At 31.8% G+C, this 14,691-nt stretch overlaps 1 protein-coding gene across 3 annotated transcripts; it reads right to left on the bottom strand.

Moving 5' to 3' along the window:
- Window positions 1-7,611: 7,611 nt before the first annotated feature.
- Window positions 7,612-10,388, bottom strand: LOC148235993 (uncharacterized). Of its 3 annotated transcripts, XM_088184329.1 has the most exons (3): window positions 9,147-10,388; window positions 8,839-8,898; window positions 7,612-8,749 (listed from the first exon to the last, which is right to left on the bottom strand). In XM_088184329.1, exons 1-2 carry the CDS (start codon window positions 10,130-10,132, stop codon window positions 8,880-8,882), a joined length of 1,005 nt encoding a protein of 334 aa, XP_088040455.1. In that variant the 5' UTR covers window positions 10,133-10,388; the 3' UTR covers window positions 7,612-8,749; window positions 8,839-8,879. The 3 variants fall into 3 exon arrangements, 2 of the variants coding, with proteins under 2 accessions (XP_088040455.1, XP_088040454.1); XR_015809319.1 differs by having other exon boundaries at window positions 8,839-10,388; XM_088184328.1 differs by having other exon boundaries at window positions 7,612-8,898.
- Between the last annotated feature and the right edge of the window lie 4,303 nt (window positions 10,389-14,691).

Consider the following 14,691-nt stretch of genomic DNA (forward strand, 5'->3'; position numbering starts at 1 on the left):
AACTCTCAACATGTTCGATCAAAACTTTCACAGAACACGATCTTAGACTACTTATTATCAAATCTTTAACTTTTTTAGAAATTCTTTTACCCTTTCCACGCTATGCACGCCATATGATAGGCTCTTAAAACCGCATGTTTTTAACGAAACTAGAGAGATACAGTTGTCCATGTCCAATTAGACTTACTGGTAATAATTTGACGTGAAACCATGGAAAAAAATTAAGTAAAGCATTTATTTCAGTCGTTAGAAATTCGCGCAAGAAAAGAGGCTGTCACCGTTTTGCGTCATTTGCGACTGTATAGAGCTGCCATAATAAAATTGAATTCATGAATGACGAATTCTTTCACGAATATTTTAAATATCTCAGCTAAGTTCAACAGCCGGTCTGATCTGACATAGCTGTATTGTTTTAAAATGCCGACTATAATACAAATAAAAAATCATCTCTGAATAAAAAAGTAGAGATGTCAAAAATATTATATAATAGAAACTGAAAAACAATATAAACAATAACAAATATATTAATTCACTGATAAGCTTGTTTTTATGTTAGACCCACAACAATACTAATCTTAAACCATATCATAAAATTGATTGGGTCATATCGACATAACTGTAATTCAAAATCATAAGCTCCCGAGGATCCGACCCCTAAGGTATTATTCGACTCGCACCCCAACAATCCACTGTCTTAAACATTGTTTACCCTCATGTTTATACCATAACGAAACGATGCGGACTTTAGGGGTTCTTTATGCTAGCTAAGTGGAATAATGATGCAAATACTTACAATTATATGGGAGTATCGATCGACATCCGCCGACACACACCTCTAATTTGTCCAGGTTATTAGGAATGGGCGTTGAGGGGGTGTCTTGTGAAGTTCCCCGGTAAGACTTAGGCTCAACTTGTTGTTCCAAAGGAATACCCACAGACCGCCCAAAGGCACGCGCATAAATAGTTATCAGCGGCCGTTACTGCTACGTCGTTAACGGGGCGTTACAAAGTCTGCTTGTGTATTTGGTATCCCAACCTCAGCATGCCAGGTGCGGTCCCTGGGAGCATCTTGACATAATCTTAAATATTTCCCTGTGTGTTTACCCGACAGATTTTCTCGTAGGCTCGGGTTGTAGGCGGAGAGCTGTAACAACAAACAGAAAATTAATTGAACGGGTAAATTTTGGTTTAGTTTTACGAAAATTTTCCATGATTTTTTATATATAATACATACATGTAACATATTAGCTATATTTATTGATTTTATAATTACTACTCACTTTTTTATTGCAGTATATGTGATTTCAATACTTAAAAATTACCAATACGTTATATCAGTTATGTGAGTCAAGTCAATGACTAACACCTAAAAAACATGAGTTCGAATCCTATATGAACAAGAGTGTTTTTCAGATTATTATTTAATTATAAATTCAGTCGTTTGTCACAGATCAGATCTTTCTAGTATTTTTAATATGTCATTATTAAGTTGCCATCACTGTATTACTTACACACACTCATACGTAATTATGTATCACTTATGTAGCATAAATAATGTATGGATTTACCTAGCTCTTTCTGAAGTCCTTTACAAAATAATTCCAATTCAACCTTTGAATTAATGCTCGAAAGAAGATGATCAATATGAATTCTCCAATGCATATGAAAAAGGAAAACGATTTTTTAAAATTGATTATGAATCTGTAAACACTGCTTTGGAGATGTAAATAGAATGAGAAAATTCGTGATATTATTTAACAGATCACTCACTAAGAATTATGCTATTTTACAAATAAAACGTTAAAAAAAAGCATAGAAAAGATCTTTTACTTATATTATACTGTAAAACTAGTCTTTATAATATGCTGGAGCGATTTATTTATTTTTTAAAACAAGTAAACAAAAACGTAAATAAACTCAGACAATTTATCATTAACATTCAATGATAATGATTGAAAGAAAATTGCAGAAATTATAGAAGTTTTGAAACCTCTAAAATTAGCTGTCGAAGTACTTTGCCGACGTGATTCCAACTTGTGCTTAGCCGACGCAATTCTTAAATTTTCAGGCAAATAGCAGAGCTTAAATCGGAATTAAGCTAAGATATATTAATTGCTCTAAAAAAACATATAAAAAAAACCAAGGCAAATAGATTTAACGGATACGATTACATATTTATTAAATCCTATATCAGTTGATGAGATTAATAATATTATAACTTTCTCTGAAACAACTCGTAAAACAGTCAATTATAAAATTAATGGAAAGGTCACCATGAGCAAGATGTGGTAGAACATCAGAAGAGCCACTTGAAGCACAGTCGTCTCATCCATAATCCTCATCAGTTGAACAAATGACGATGGAAGAGCGATTACCTGAAGCAATACCAAAAGGCTTGATGACGTGTAAACCGAAAGGTCAAAATGATACTAGCCTTATGTCCATAATAAGAAAAAAATATCTTATTTGAAAATGACGTTTCACATGGTCACCTCGAACTGATATACGAATATCTCATGACAATACCTCCGACGAGTGTGGAGGCTGAGCGGGCTTTTTCAGCAGCAGACTACCTGGACACCATACTTAGATCCAGATTAAACGAAGAGACACTCGATGCTGTAATATTACTACGAGAATATTAATAAAAATAATAAATGAATTGCTTATTTTTATATTTCAATAATACTTGCATTTGTTTAGTATTTTATTTTAAATTTACCTCTTTTTTTAAATATATTTATAACGCAAGATTATTTATTATATTTAATTTTTCATGTAGTTTTTAGACAAGTATTTTTAATTTTCGAATATCCCACTTACATAATAAAAACACATAAATGAACGGACATGTTCTTGATTCTTGACCTGGTAATATATAGTATAAAATTTAACTTTTAAAAGTGCATACCTAGTCAAATTATGATATAAAATTACTTACTCAGCATAATAACACAGCTTTTTCAAACTCAACACCTAATGATGGGAACGAGCACTGGTCGTTTCGAAGAAAAATAGCAACGCTCAGGGAACCAACAGGTGTTTGGTGTAATTTAGATATACGGGTAGCGTAGCTCGCTCTCTATGCAACGTCGAAGATTGCGGGTAAACTGTTCATTAAGACCCGTTGTGATACATAATGATCGGTCCAAACGAGGAAAATTCCCTCCGAAACGATTTATCTCTGGCGTATTTAGGGCTGAGGATAAGAAAGACAACACGCAACGGGATTTGATTAATTCTATATTTTTTTTCGCCACCCACAACCCAAGAAACCTTTGCAATTAATGGGCGAAACGTGAAATTGACACCTGAAAATTAATTTATGCCTTGGAAAGGTGGAAAATAAAAATAAAACCATTCAAGTTCTGTTGCCGAAGAAAAATAAAAAGAGCGAATTTTCCATTGAAACGAAATATGCGTGCGCCGTTGTAAGACTTCGTATTGTGTTCCTTCATTGGAATGAATAAAAATTATTTATGATACGAATTTATAAGGGTGTAATATTGTATACGTATAAATGAATGTATGTATACATATAAATACCCACCCGTATATTGAATTTGGAATAAAAATTTCCTGTTCTCTCAGGTGTCATTATTCGTAATCCTGAGTGTAATGGAAGCTAATGCGAATCTCATAGTCTTGGGACCAAGTATTCATAATTTATAAGCTTTTATATTATTTTATATTCATTATTACAATGTTTATGTTTATATAAAAATAGCAACTTTATTATTTATCTATAAACTTTACAAAGTAAATATTTGTAAATGCTATAATAATCATTAATCGCGAGCCACATTTGACTAAAACAATGATTTATATTGTTTAAAAATTAACTTTTCTACCACATAACTTATCTTTAAATCAAAAGTAACTTTTCGAAATTGTTTTTGAGACGTAAGATTTTGTAAGTAAAGAAACATTTTACCTTTTATAGTTAGGTTTTATTGCATAGCAAACAAAATGTTATATTTTTTTCAATAAAAATAGTCATCGGTCTTTTTTCTTGAAACTTCCTAAAAAGAGTAGAAGGAATATTTAAAATAGTAATTGAGTATAAAAAACTAATTTAGTATAAACAATTACAGTTTCTAATTTTTTTAATATAATTTAAATGTAGCGTATATAATTTAAATATATATTTTATGCTTCTCTCTCGCCACCCTTTCGTTGTTAATCGGAAAGCATTGATTATCGAAGTTCGCTAACTAATGTCGTGGTCCTTTTGTTTTTCAACCCCAACTTCTTCGGATTTTCTCTCGCAAGTCTCTTCCACCCTTGCTCCCCAACCCTTAGTTCCCAATCCAGAACGGCTAATCACACTTTTGTTTTCCAATCGTCCTGAACGATTATTGCCTTGTTATTCGGTTCCCCGCTCTTTGCTCACTTACTTACATCTACATGTGAACGAAACGAGCTTTAGCTACTTTATATAAAGACATTAAAGCGTAATTGTCGTTCGAAGTATCCATGTCGTATCTTAACGATTGAGAACGTTACACGGAATTAAGCACTAAAAATACGCACACTTTTACAACGACATTTATGTAAATGCAATTATATTGCCGATTCGTTTTCGACAAAGTTTCGATGCAAATCCTGCCGTGTTTCGAGTGCACCAATTGATATATCAATATAATTAAAACGCAATCCAAATCTGCATCAGTCAAAGGTGAGGGCTGTTGAAATCAAAGCGGCCCTTCGATCTGAAAGCCCGGCTTGTTAGCTAGTTCGTGGGTGTGTGTGTTTGTATCGCGTTGCGAGAGGGTTAAAAATTTACATCGCAAAAAAAACAGCAATGTCTTTTAATTAAAGCCGTAACCAAAGGGGTAATAAGGTTTCTTAATTCAGAAAACTCAATTAAAATTATCGTCAACCCTTGAGTTTGTAGCGAAACACGATTACGTTCAGGCTTTACAGCCCCATCGTTTTTGAATCCGCGGTGTTGTCTACTATCACAGAATGCATATAAATTTGGCTTTTGAATTAATTTACAGAAATACTCTTCTGACAAAAATTTAACAATACATGAAACATTATTTCTAAAAACTTCGTTTTTAGATGTGAAATCGTCAAAAGCTTTATAATAAGCTGCACTAAATATCTCTTCTGGTTATTGTGTAGAATTTACTACTCATCGCAAGTGATGATTTTCTTTAAGAATGGTTTCCTATTGTTTCTGAAAACAGAATACAAAACGTATTATTTTGCGAGCATTTCATGCGGTACCCATTTGTGTCCAAATTGTTAGCTTCTAATAAACTTGGAAGTCTGCTGCTAGTGTCCAAACAATTGTGAATTAATAATAGTAGATGATCAATTTCAATGTTAACATCGCTAGTTAAGAATTTCTCAAACCTATGTCTTCTCTAACAGTAACAGTAAATCCCAAATAGATATTTCTTGTAGCCTGCGCTACATTGTGTTTCAGTCTGAACTCGTACAAAAAAGGATACGTAATTTTTTGTTAGCAATATTTTGCATGGGAATGCAAATAAAGTAAAATAAGTTTGACTGCAAATAGGAAAAAAAATAATAAACCAAATACCACTCATGAATTAAAAAAAGGAATTAGTTAATATTGCTAGTAAATAAATTCTCAAACTAACGTTTTACAGTTCTCTGACTAACAGTACCCTCGCCAAATCCAACTTGATTTTTCTCTTGACCTACGCCGCATTGTGTTTCAGTTTAAACTCGTACAAAAAAGGTTACGTGTTTTTTTCTCAACGCCGTTTTACATAGTACATACATAGTCCAAAAAATGAAAGATAAAACAAGTGTAAATGTAAATAAAAAAAAAACAATAAACAAAACCACACCCCTTGTAGATTAATAAAAATATAATTATTTACGAGTGAAATTCGAATATAAAACAACCTATATATACTATTGGATAGGGATTCCAATCCCGGGCCAAAATTTTGATCCCGGGATTTCGGTATTGCAATTAGTCGATCCCGGGATCCCGGGACCAGTCCCGGGATAATTTTCATGCTATTTTATCGATAAAAATAATTTAAAATGAATAATACAATATATTTTTACATCTATTTTTTATAACGTACAATGTATAAAGTACGTATAATTTTAGTCTTGGACTTAAAATATAAAATAATATAATAAAAATAAAAAAGGGAAGGTCTTATATATTTATTTGAGAAGAAAAAAATGAACTTTTGACAATGTTTGCACATAGGTATGTACATTCATACAGAATTAATTGAAAACATTATTTTGAATAAAACTCACGAAGTAACATCAAAGCATCAAGTGTTTTATCATTTAGCCTTGATCTGATTTTTGTTCTTAAGCAGCCTGCTGCTGAAAAAGCCCGTTCAGACTCACAGCCTCAAAGATTCACAGATGATACGTGCAACTCGCGCAAGTTTGTACACGAAATATAACGATGTTGTCAATAATAATTCGGTTGTGCTTGATAATCAACCAATCCGAAAAATTCGGGATTATGTTTTATAATCCCGGGACTCATCGGGTATTGAAAATCGTTCGGGATCCCGGGATCCTGGGATTCGGGATCCCGGGATTGGAATCCCTACTATTGGACATTGTTCGTTCATAATTTGCACGTTAATGACACTGTATAAATTAAGGTTTGCAAAAAAGATAAAAATAGAAGCTTTTATATGTAAGATTAAATATAAAAAAAGACCGGATTATCTTTTAAATATCAAATTAAATCATTTGTTTAAATATAATCACATTTATTATATATTCACTTGTATATTTTAAGTTTATTTATATTGTCCTTTCTAAAACGTGTGCTTAAAAATTAATAATATTTAATGTATGTATATATTTTATTATAAATATTAAAATAATCATATTTGGATACTTCATCGGTCATTAAACGCCTGTCAAAACATTTTTTTTAATAAATTCAACAGCGATAATAGATGGCCTTCTATTATTTTTTATATCATGAACGTAAATTCACGACACTGTTTTTCCACGTTTAGCGGAAATGAAATTTAGCAAACATTTGTATAGCCTTATATCTTTCATTCCGAATATCCTCCGTTTATTCTCGCGCATTGTGCTATTTTGTTATGAAGTAGCATTGTATCATATTATAACAATAGAGTAAAATCAAGATAAGTGTCTAACTAAATTACTAGTGCTCCAAAATTATTTTTTTTAAAATACTAAATTCCCTGATTTAATATTATTTATGTTTAATAAATATTATATAAATAAATTGATTATATGTACATATATACAATACTTACAACTTCATCTATGAGATTTTCGCTCCGCGACAACTTCACCAAGAGCCACCATATTCGCAGACAATAAAATATTCCCGAGTCAAAGTTTAAATTTGTAACGAAGCGAATCACAAATTCGTTTGCATAAATTACACATTGGCTTTAATTGCTCGAGCAAATTTCACTGCGGTACATTTGCATACCGCACAGGACATCACCTCGCACGGTCCTTATTAAGACCAGACGAAACACGTATGACAACACAGTCTGAAACTTTTCCAAACTTACTATAATCGAGCATCGTTTATAGTAATTTCCATACATAAACAACTTAGTAATATTATATAAATGAAACTATTTCAAGAGCATCGAATATTTTATTATATATTTAGTTTAAAAGTGTGACATTAACGCTTAGTCATGAAAGTTTACAAAATGTGTTACGGAACAACGCTCGAGCATTTTCCACTGACCCTTATTCTATTGAACTATCGAACGCTATATTTTTATTTTATTTTTCTATGTACAATGGAACAAATCGATTCGATATGTATTACAAAATACGATTCAAAATTTCGCAATGTAAAAAATGCGCACAAAAAAGATAACGGTAAAAGATGACTCACTTATATTCAATACATGTTAAGTATAAAATTCAGCATTAGATATATTATATTATATAGATACATGATAATCAAAAAACATTATCTCCTTAAATTAATAATGATACACAAATCATTTTGTCATTAACAAAATTAAGCACAAAAACAAGGTATGAAAAATATGCTATTTTATTTTCAATAGTGTAACCAATAATAATGATTAAATTTGCATGATAAAGAATATTTTACGATACATATATATATGGACACAAAAATATGGACACAGATCTCTTTATGAGGTAAAACTGTATTGTTTTATTTCATTTCAATTAGAAATTTATGGCAATAAACATTATATAAACTTTGAGTTATTATTAAATAATGCCCAGAATCAAAAATAAAAAAAATATTTTAGAATATTATTTTATGATGTTTCATTAAATTAAAGCTAATATTTAACATAAAATATTTTCTTAAAAACATAATATTTTACAATATTAGATTTTTCATTTTTTTTCATATTATGTAAATGTAACATGTCTCATATTAATTCTTAACGGCACATAGTATTAGTTCTATTGAAATATTGATCACCCAGTTTTAAAGGGAGACAACTGTAAATGTATTAAGAAAATAGTTATAGATTGTATCAATTCCCGATATACATTTAAAATATTATTAAATTATTATTTTTAGGGACAGAATAGCATTTTCTTTAGAGGTTGCTTCAATATAAACAAATTAATGTTGTTTTATATTTAGACTCGTCTCCCTGAAAAACTAAAATAGCACTTGTGTGCCCTATTTACATTTTTAATGACTCAATGATATTATACATTATGAACATTACATAAATACATTGTAAAAATATTATTCATCAAGCATCTTTCCTGAATTTTATGTTGTATTGTGCTTCAAGTGTAATTGGTCAACATGAAAAAATAAGCATAATTATAGTATATTTTTTTCATTAATATTTGTTTAGCTTTGATCATAATCACCATTATTCACTTCGTCTAGATTTCCAGTAACATCATTTTTATCATCTGTGACTTGATAAACTGTAAAGAAAATATTATTTTAAATTAAAAGTAAACTTAACGAAGCAGAAATTACTATGTGATTTTTATAATATCAATAGCTATTAATAAAGGAGATAATTTTTTGCAAATAAATCGATTATTGTGCCCACCCTGTACATCATATAAAATACATACAAGTTCAATATCGGTTGTAATTAAATACTAAAGGGTTTATTTCACTCCTGCGATTAACTCCCCAGTCCCTCGGCTCGTAATAATTATCGTACCGTTGAAACCTTTGGCTGCCGGGTCGAACGTCCAAGTGTACAAACTCTGAATTATCTCTCTGAACATCTTGACTGTAAGGATTCGCGTATCTAGGATCTTCGTAAATGGTTATCGTCTGTCTGTGGAAATCGTCCGGTCTTCTCAAATCTTCGGAAACCAGAGGCGGCCGATCGTAAAAATTCCTTCTCGGTTCGGGATAGAGTCTCTGTGCGTAATTGAGGGGTCTCTCATAATAACCGCCGTGATAATGAGGAGCAGCTTCTGCGTGAGCGAATTCTCTATCTCGTCCGCCGTAGCTTTGCCCTCTCTGATTTTGAGTCAAATCTCTCCGATCGCCTTGATAATACTTCCTATCGACGTCTCTATGATTTTCATTCCTAGCATCAGTACCAGCTTGTCTATCATAATTGCCTCTTTTAGAATTATCTTGCAAGTGTCTTACGCCATCTTCTTTTCTAGTATCATATCGTTTTTCTGCTTCGTTTCCATATCTACCCCTTCCGTTCTGAATGCGAGACTGGTCAGCTTCATCGTTGTAATCATCAAAATAGCTACTGTTATTAGAAGATTCATCTTTGTGGTAAGAGTTCCTGAATCCAGTATTATGATGTCCTTTCTTATGCCCTTTCTTTTGAGCTACGCCCGAAACCTTTTCACCTGCGTCTTGATTATAATGCTGTCCACTCAAGAACTTATTATCGTCAAAGATCTTTTTATTAACATCTTGATTCACATAGTGTCCTGAATCTTTAGCACCGACGAATTGATTGTTCTTGTTTTCTGATACTGAGTTTTGATTGTCGCTGACTTTTTCGGCGTTGTGATTCTCTTGACTGAACGACTGACCGTTCAAGTTGTTCGAGACGTCTTTAGCATATTGACTTTGACTTTGATCTCCAATCGTCGAAGGGCTCGCTCTATGGCAGAACAAAGCACACACTAGAATTAGCACTGTCTTGCGCATTGCTGCGTCTTTTTGAACCATGTCGAAAATTTTAAATTAAAAACTGAGCACTCGAGACTGTTTAACTTCGCCGGCGCGAGACGTAATAATGTTTTATCCGAATGTCAGAGAAGTATATATAGAATCCGGACACAGAGAGTAATTTCACGGGGTGTTAACTCGACAATGGTAGGATTCACACTTCATCTTGACGCATAATGGCGGAGCGGTTGCAAAAATTCGGCGATAATCGAAAAAGTCTATTGTGGCGGTTAGCCGTGGATAATCGCGATCGTTCTTCTTATCTGGTTGGAGGTCAGGTGTGCAACTAATCGAAAGTTCAGGCGACGACGTCGACCGGTGTGGCCCACAAAATAAAAATGGTGCGAATGACTCGTTTTTCTGTCTCTAGTGTGGTATTTGGTCAACCGTGGCCGTTAATGAAAACCATCACGCTCGATCGCCGCCGAATAATTGCAGGGACATCCGTTAAAGCACAAAAAAGTGTATCTGCTCTAGAAGGCGAATTAAATTTGGAGGCTACATTTCACAATGAATCACCGCTGCTTTTTTAACAGATCGTTTAAAATGCAAAAACATATATGTCCAACCGTTAACACATACAAAGAATAATGGTTTTACCCTTAGTTTTCTTCTTCAACAATAAAATCTATACCATAAAATCTCATGTTTGTGCTAAGAATCGGCAGTTCTCGAGTATTTTCCATGTCTTTGATGAATCCTGTGGTTATGAAGGTCTCGGTGGGGTCTAAAGTCTTCTTAGGCAACTCTTTTCAACTTCCCAGTTAAAAATTTAGAGAAGATTGATGAACTTTATAGGCACACCATAAAATAATTTCTTATTTCTACGAGCTAGCTGTAACTATAATTTATTATAGATCGATTTACAATGTCCTGCCGGATTAATGTATTGAACAGAAGCAATGTGGTTAAACTTCAAACTTCTTTCTTCGCCATGCTTTACGAAAAAATATCTATTGTTGCTGTATGATTTGAGTACCATGAAGAATTATGAGGCAGGTTCATTTTTATTTTGTATAATAAACCCTAATGCCAAACCTTATCAAAAACCTATGTAATGTCCAAAAATGCTGCAGAGCAATATCGTTTTTTTCCGGATTCTTAGATATTTTGTTACAAACTCTGTTCACCTGTTCAATCTTTGAGTAATCCTCCCTGGTGATTGGGGATGAGGTTTTTTTGCTTCAGTATTGGTTTCAATCCTTGAAGATTTTTTTTCGAATACTATTGATGAGATCGGGTGCAGTCTAATTGACCCGTAGGACTTTGGTTTGTAGATATCCTTTGCTGATTTTGAAATCATTATAATTTCTGCAACCTTCCATTGATCAGGGAAATATGCTACTGTTAATATGGCATTAAATATAAATGTATTGAATTTCATGCCTTTTTCTGGCAATTTCTTCAATCATTTTCTTGTAATTACGTCACATCTTGGTGCTTTCTTAAGTTTAGATTCTTCATTATCGCTGTTTTTATTCCTTGAACTCTGAAGAATAATATTTGTGAGCTAAGTTGGAAAAGTGTTTCGTGATATTCGTGTACTTCTTTTTCGGTTTCAATCGGTTCCAGTCCAGAGAATGTGGTTTAAAAACAGTTTCCAGATATTTAGCAAAAATTAAGGTTTTTTATCACTTCTTGCCCAATTACTCTCACTATTTTTGATTAGTGTGTGTTGTATTTGGGGTTTCTTTGGCGAGTAATCTATTATTTTTCTAGCAGATAATATTTTTCTATGGAAGAATTTGTTAATTCCTTAAGGGTTATTTTGATTTGTTTCATGGCTTGATTTAGTTTTTGTTTGTCTCTTGGAACTCTTATAATCTGCCATTGTTTAGGAAGTTTTCTTTTTTTTATAATCAGACATTTTTCTCTGTATGTATGATCACTGAGTTCTGGAGTTGCCTGCAGCTATGCTTTGTGTATATGTTCGTTTAGATCAGAGGTCCCTAAACTTTTTTGTCTCATAGACTACTTGCCATGTTTTTCGGTTTTGGGTAGACCCCCTGCTTGCTTGATATTGATTTTTTGCAAATTCATCAACTTCAAATGTGTTTTTGACAACTGGTATCGTGCTACTCACTTGGAAAGATTTCTACTATCTGTGTATGTGGATTATTCCATTCATTGAAAGCCAAAAATAAAGTCACCCACATTTACATCTCATGGATCCTCAATTTTATTTTTCACTGACATGGACCCCTTACAGGTCGTCGTCGACCCCTAGGGATCGATATAGACCACATTGAGAATTACGGTTATAGAGTGATGAATTGAACAGGTCAGTGCAAGTTCGCGAAGCTCTGAGACAAAAATTGACAAGAATTTTTACTGCGCGTATGCTTGTAACAAGATGATACTGGTATATCATTATGTGCAGGTTTTTACAAGTTCAAAGTGTATTGCGACCACAAAGCGAATGCCTACATCCTACAACTTACACAATTTTATAAACATATATAATACATTTTTTACTTCATAGGTACTTTTATAAATAATGTATATGTCTTTATTTTATAAGATTATAATGTAAGTAGATAGGTACTATCAGTGGTTGTTGAGATCCACTTCAGTGGACCCCCCATTTTTATTTCATGGACCCCCAAAATTGTTTTCGCTGACGTAGACCCCTTGCAGATTATCATAGACCCCTGGGGGTCGATATAGACCACTTTGGGAATCACTGGTTTAGATGATTGTAAGTTATTCCTACAACGACGTATTAATCAAATCTAATTATTCCTACAACATGTATATTAATCAAAGTACATATTTAATTTTATAAAGATTTATGTTTTTTAAACATAATAAAATTATTAAGTTATATTTAGGTATTGAACATTAGTTATCTTTGTGTGTTTTAATGTTTTGTTATTTTCACAGTTCGATGGATTCGATCTTCTGGCCGTTTTTTTTAATAAATAATATAGTTAGCCAAATAAATTAACTACCATGCTTAATGAATTAGAGGCCACTGCTTTAAAGTAGCAAAAAATATATAATTAGTTTTATCACCTGTATTGTTTTATAATACCGCTCTCAGTTTTCCTTGGTTGTGAAGCACTGATATAAATTGTCGAGTTCCAAGACTATGGTCTCTTTCTTATTACTAAATAGCTTTTGTGGTTAAAAAATGGTTACTACTAATTTCATACGTAAACATTTTTTTAATTATTATAAATATTATTTATATTTTTAAATTTTAGTAATAATGAAAATATTCTCGAATTCTATAAAATTATATTTATATATATAATACAAAAAAATTCTCTCGATTATATATTTTTTTAATGTATTATAAATAATTAAAATTATTGCTATTAAAATAAATGGTTATATTTTAAATTAAAAATAATTTAATAGGTTTTTAAATTTTAATAATCCTTTTTCTGTTGCACTCAACCGCCACTAGATGCCACTAGTATACCTTGATAATCGCAAGCACAACTCACTTGCTGTACTATATAGGACATAATATGTCTTTCATTCTTTAGCATGGAATCTAATTCCTGACCGAAAATTTCTCTTGCAAGGGACTAAGTTTCGACTTAATCCCACTTAAACATAACACAATAAAAAGGATATGCCGGTGGATACGTCAACGGTTGAGTCTGTGAATCAACTGATGACTCATCTATGGCGGCACTATACGATGCGTATCAATTAAACGTAGTTGACACATGTTGTATTGTGTTTCAATAAGGAAAACCCCCACTGATCGTACTTATTTTTTCTTTTTCAATTTATTGAAAAATTAATATTGACCAATTAATTAAAATATGTATTTTTAAACCATACATTATAATTATTTGACAGAAATAAAAATAGGAATAGACAGTAGAATATACAACATATAACATATAGTAATATGAAAGGTTTTTTAATCTTCAATATGGAATCAATTAATTAGAATATGTATAGAGACGATCTAACCTTTTGAATATTTAGGGCCTATCCCCCAACAAATATTTTATCAATGGCAGCTTATAGAATTTAATATTTATTTATGCCTACAATGAACCCCATATTAGCAACAAAAAAATAACTTTGGCTTTTGGAAGTAACATTTTAATATGAATACATAGTTATAATTTTACTATTTGCTTAAAATGTGAACAAAATTGCTCATAAACATATTTTACTTTAGGCATATCCAACTTATAAAAGTCGAAAAAATACACTAAAATAAATATTTCTATTAAGTTACCTATCTGATTTAACATATTAAATAAAACTTATGAAGTTTTATTAAATACATATTTAAGTCCATAAAACATTTAAGCATTTTACCATGATGTAACATACCACCTAGCTGCAGTTCAAATTCGCAATGTCTCCACAGCTAGTTTTCAAAGTATTCAGAAACTCTTGAAAATTTGATCTTATGAAATGTATTGTATTAATGACAACGTCCATAATATTGCATAAGCCATTGCACACAACGTTCATAATAATACACAAATCATTACACACAATTTTTTGTTTGATTAGTAATATCAATATTTTTTTCATCGTAATCTACTAGTTGATAATTCATTTCTTCTTTCTGAACAACAGCC

The sequence above is a fragment of the Plectrocnemia conspersa genome, unplaced genomic scaffold (assembly GCF_051122295.1).
Source record: "Plectrocnemia conspersa isolate PC_06_02 unplaced genomic scaffold, ASM5112229v1 ptg000004l, whole genome shotgun sequence".
NCBI lineage: Eukaryota > Metazoa > Arthropoda > Insecta > Trichoptera > Polycentropodidae > Plectrocnemia > Plectrocnemia conspersa.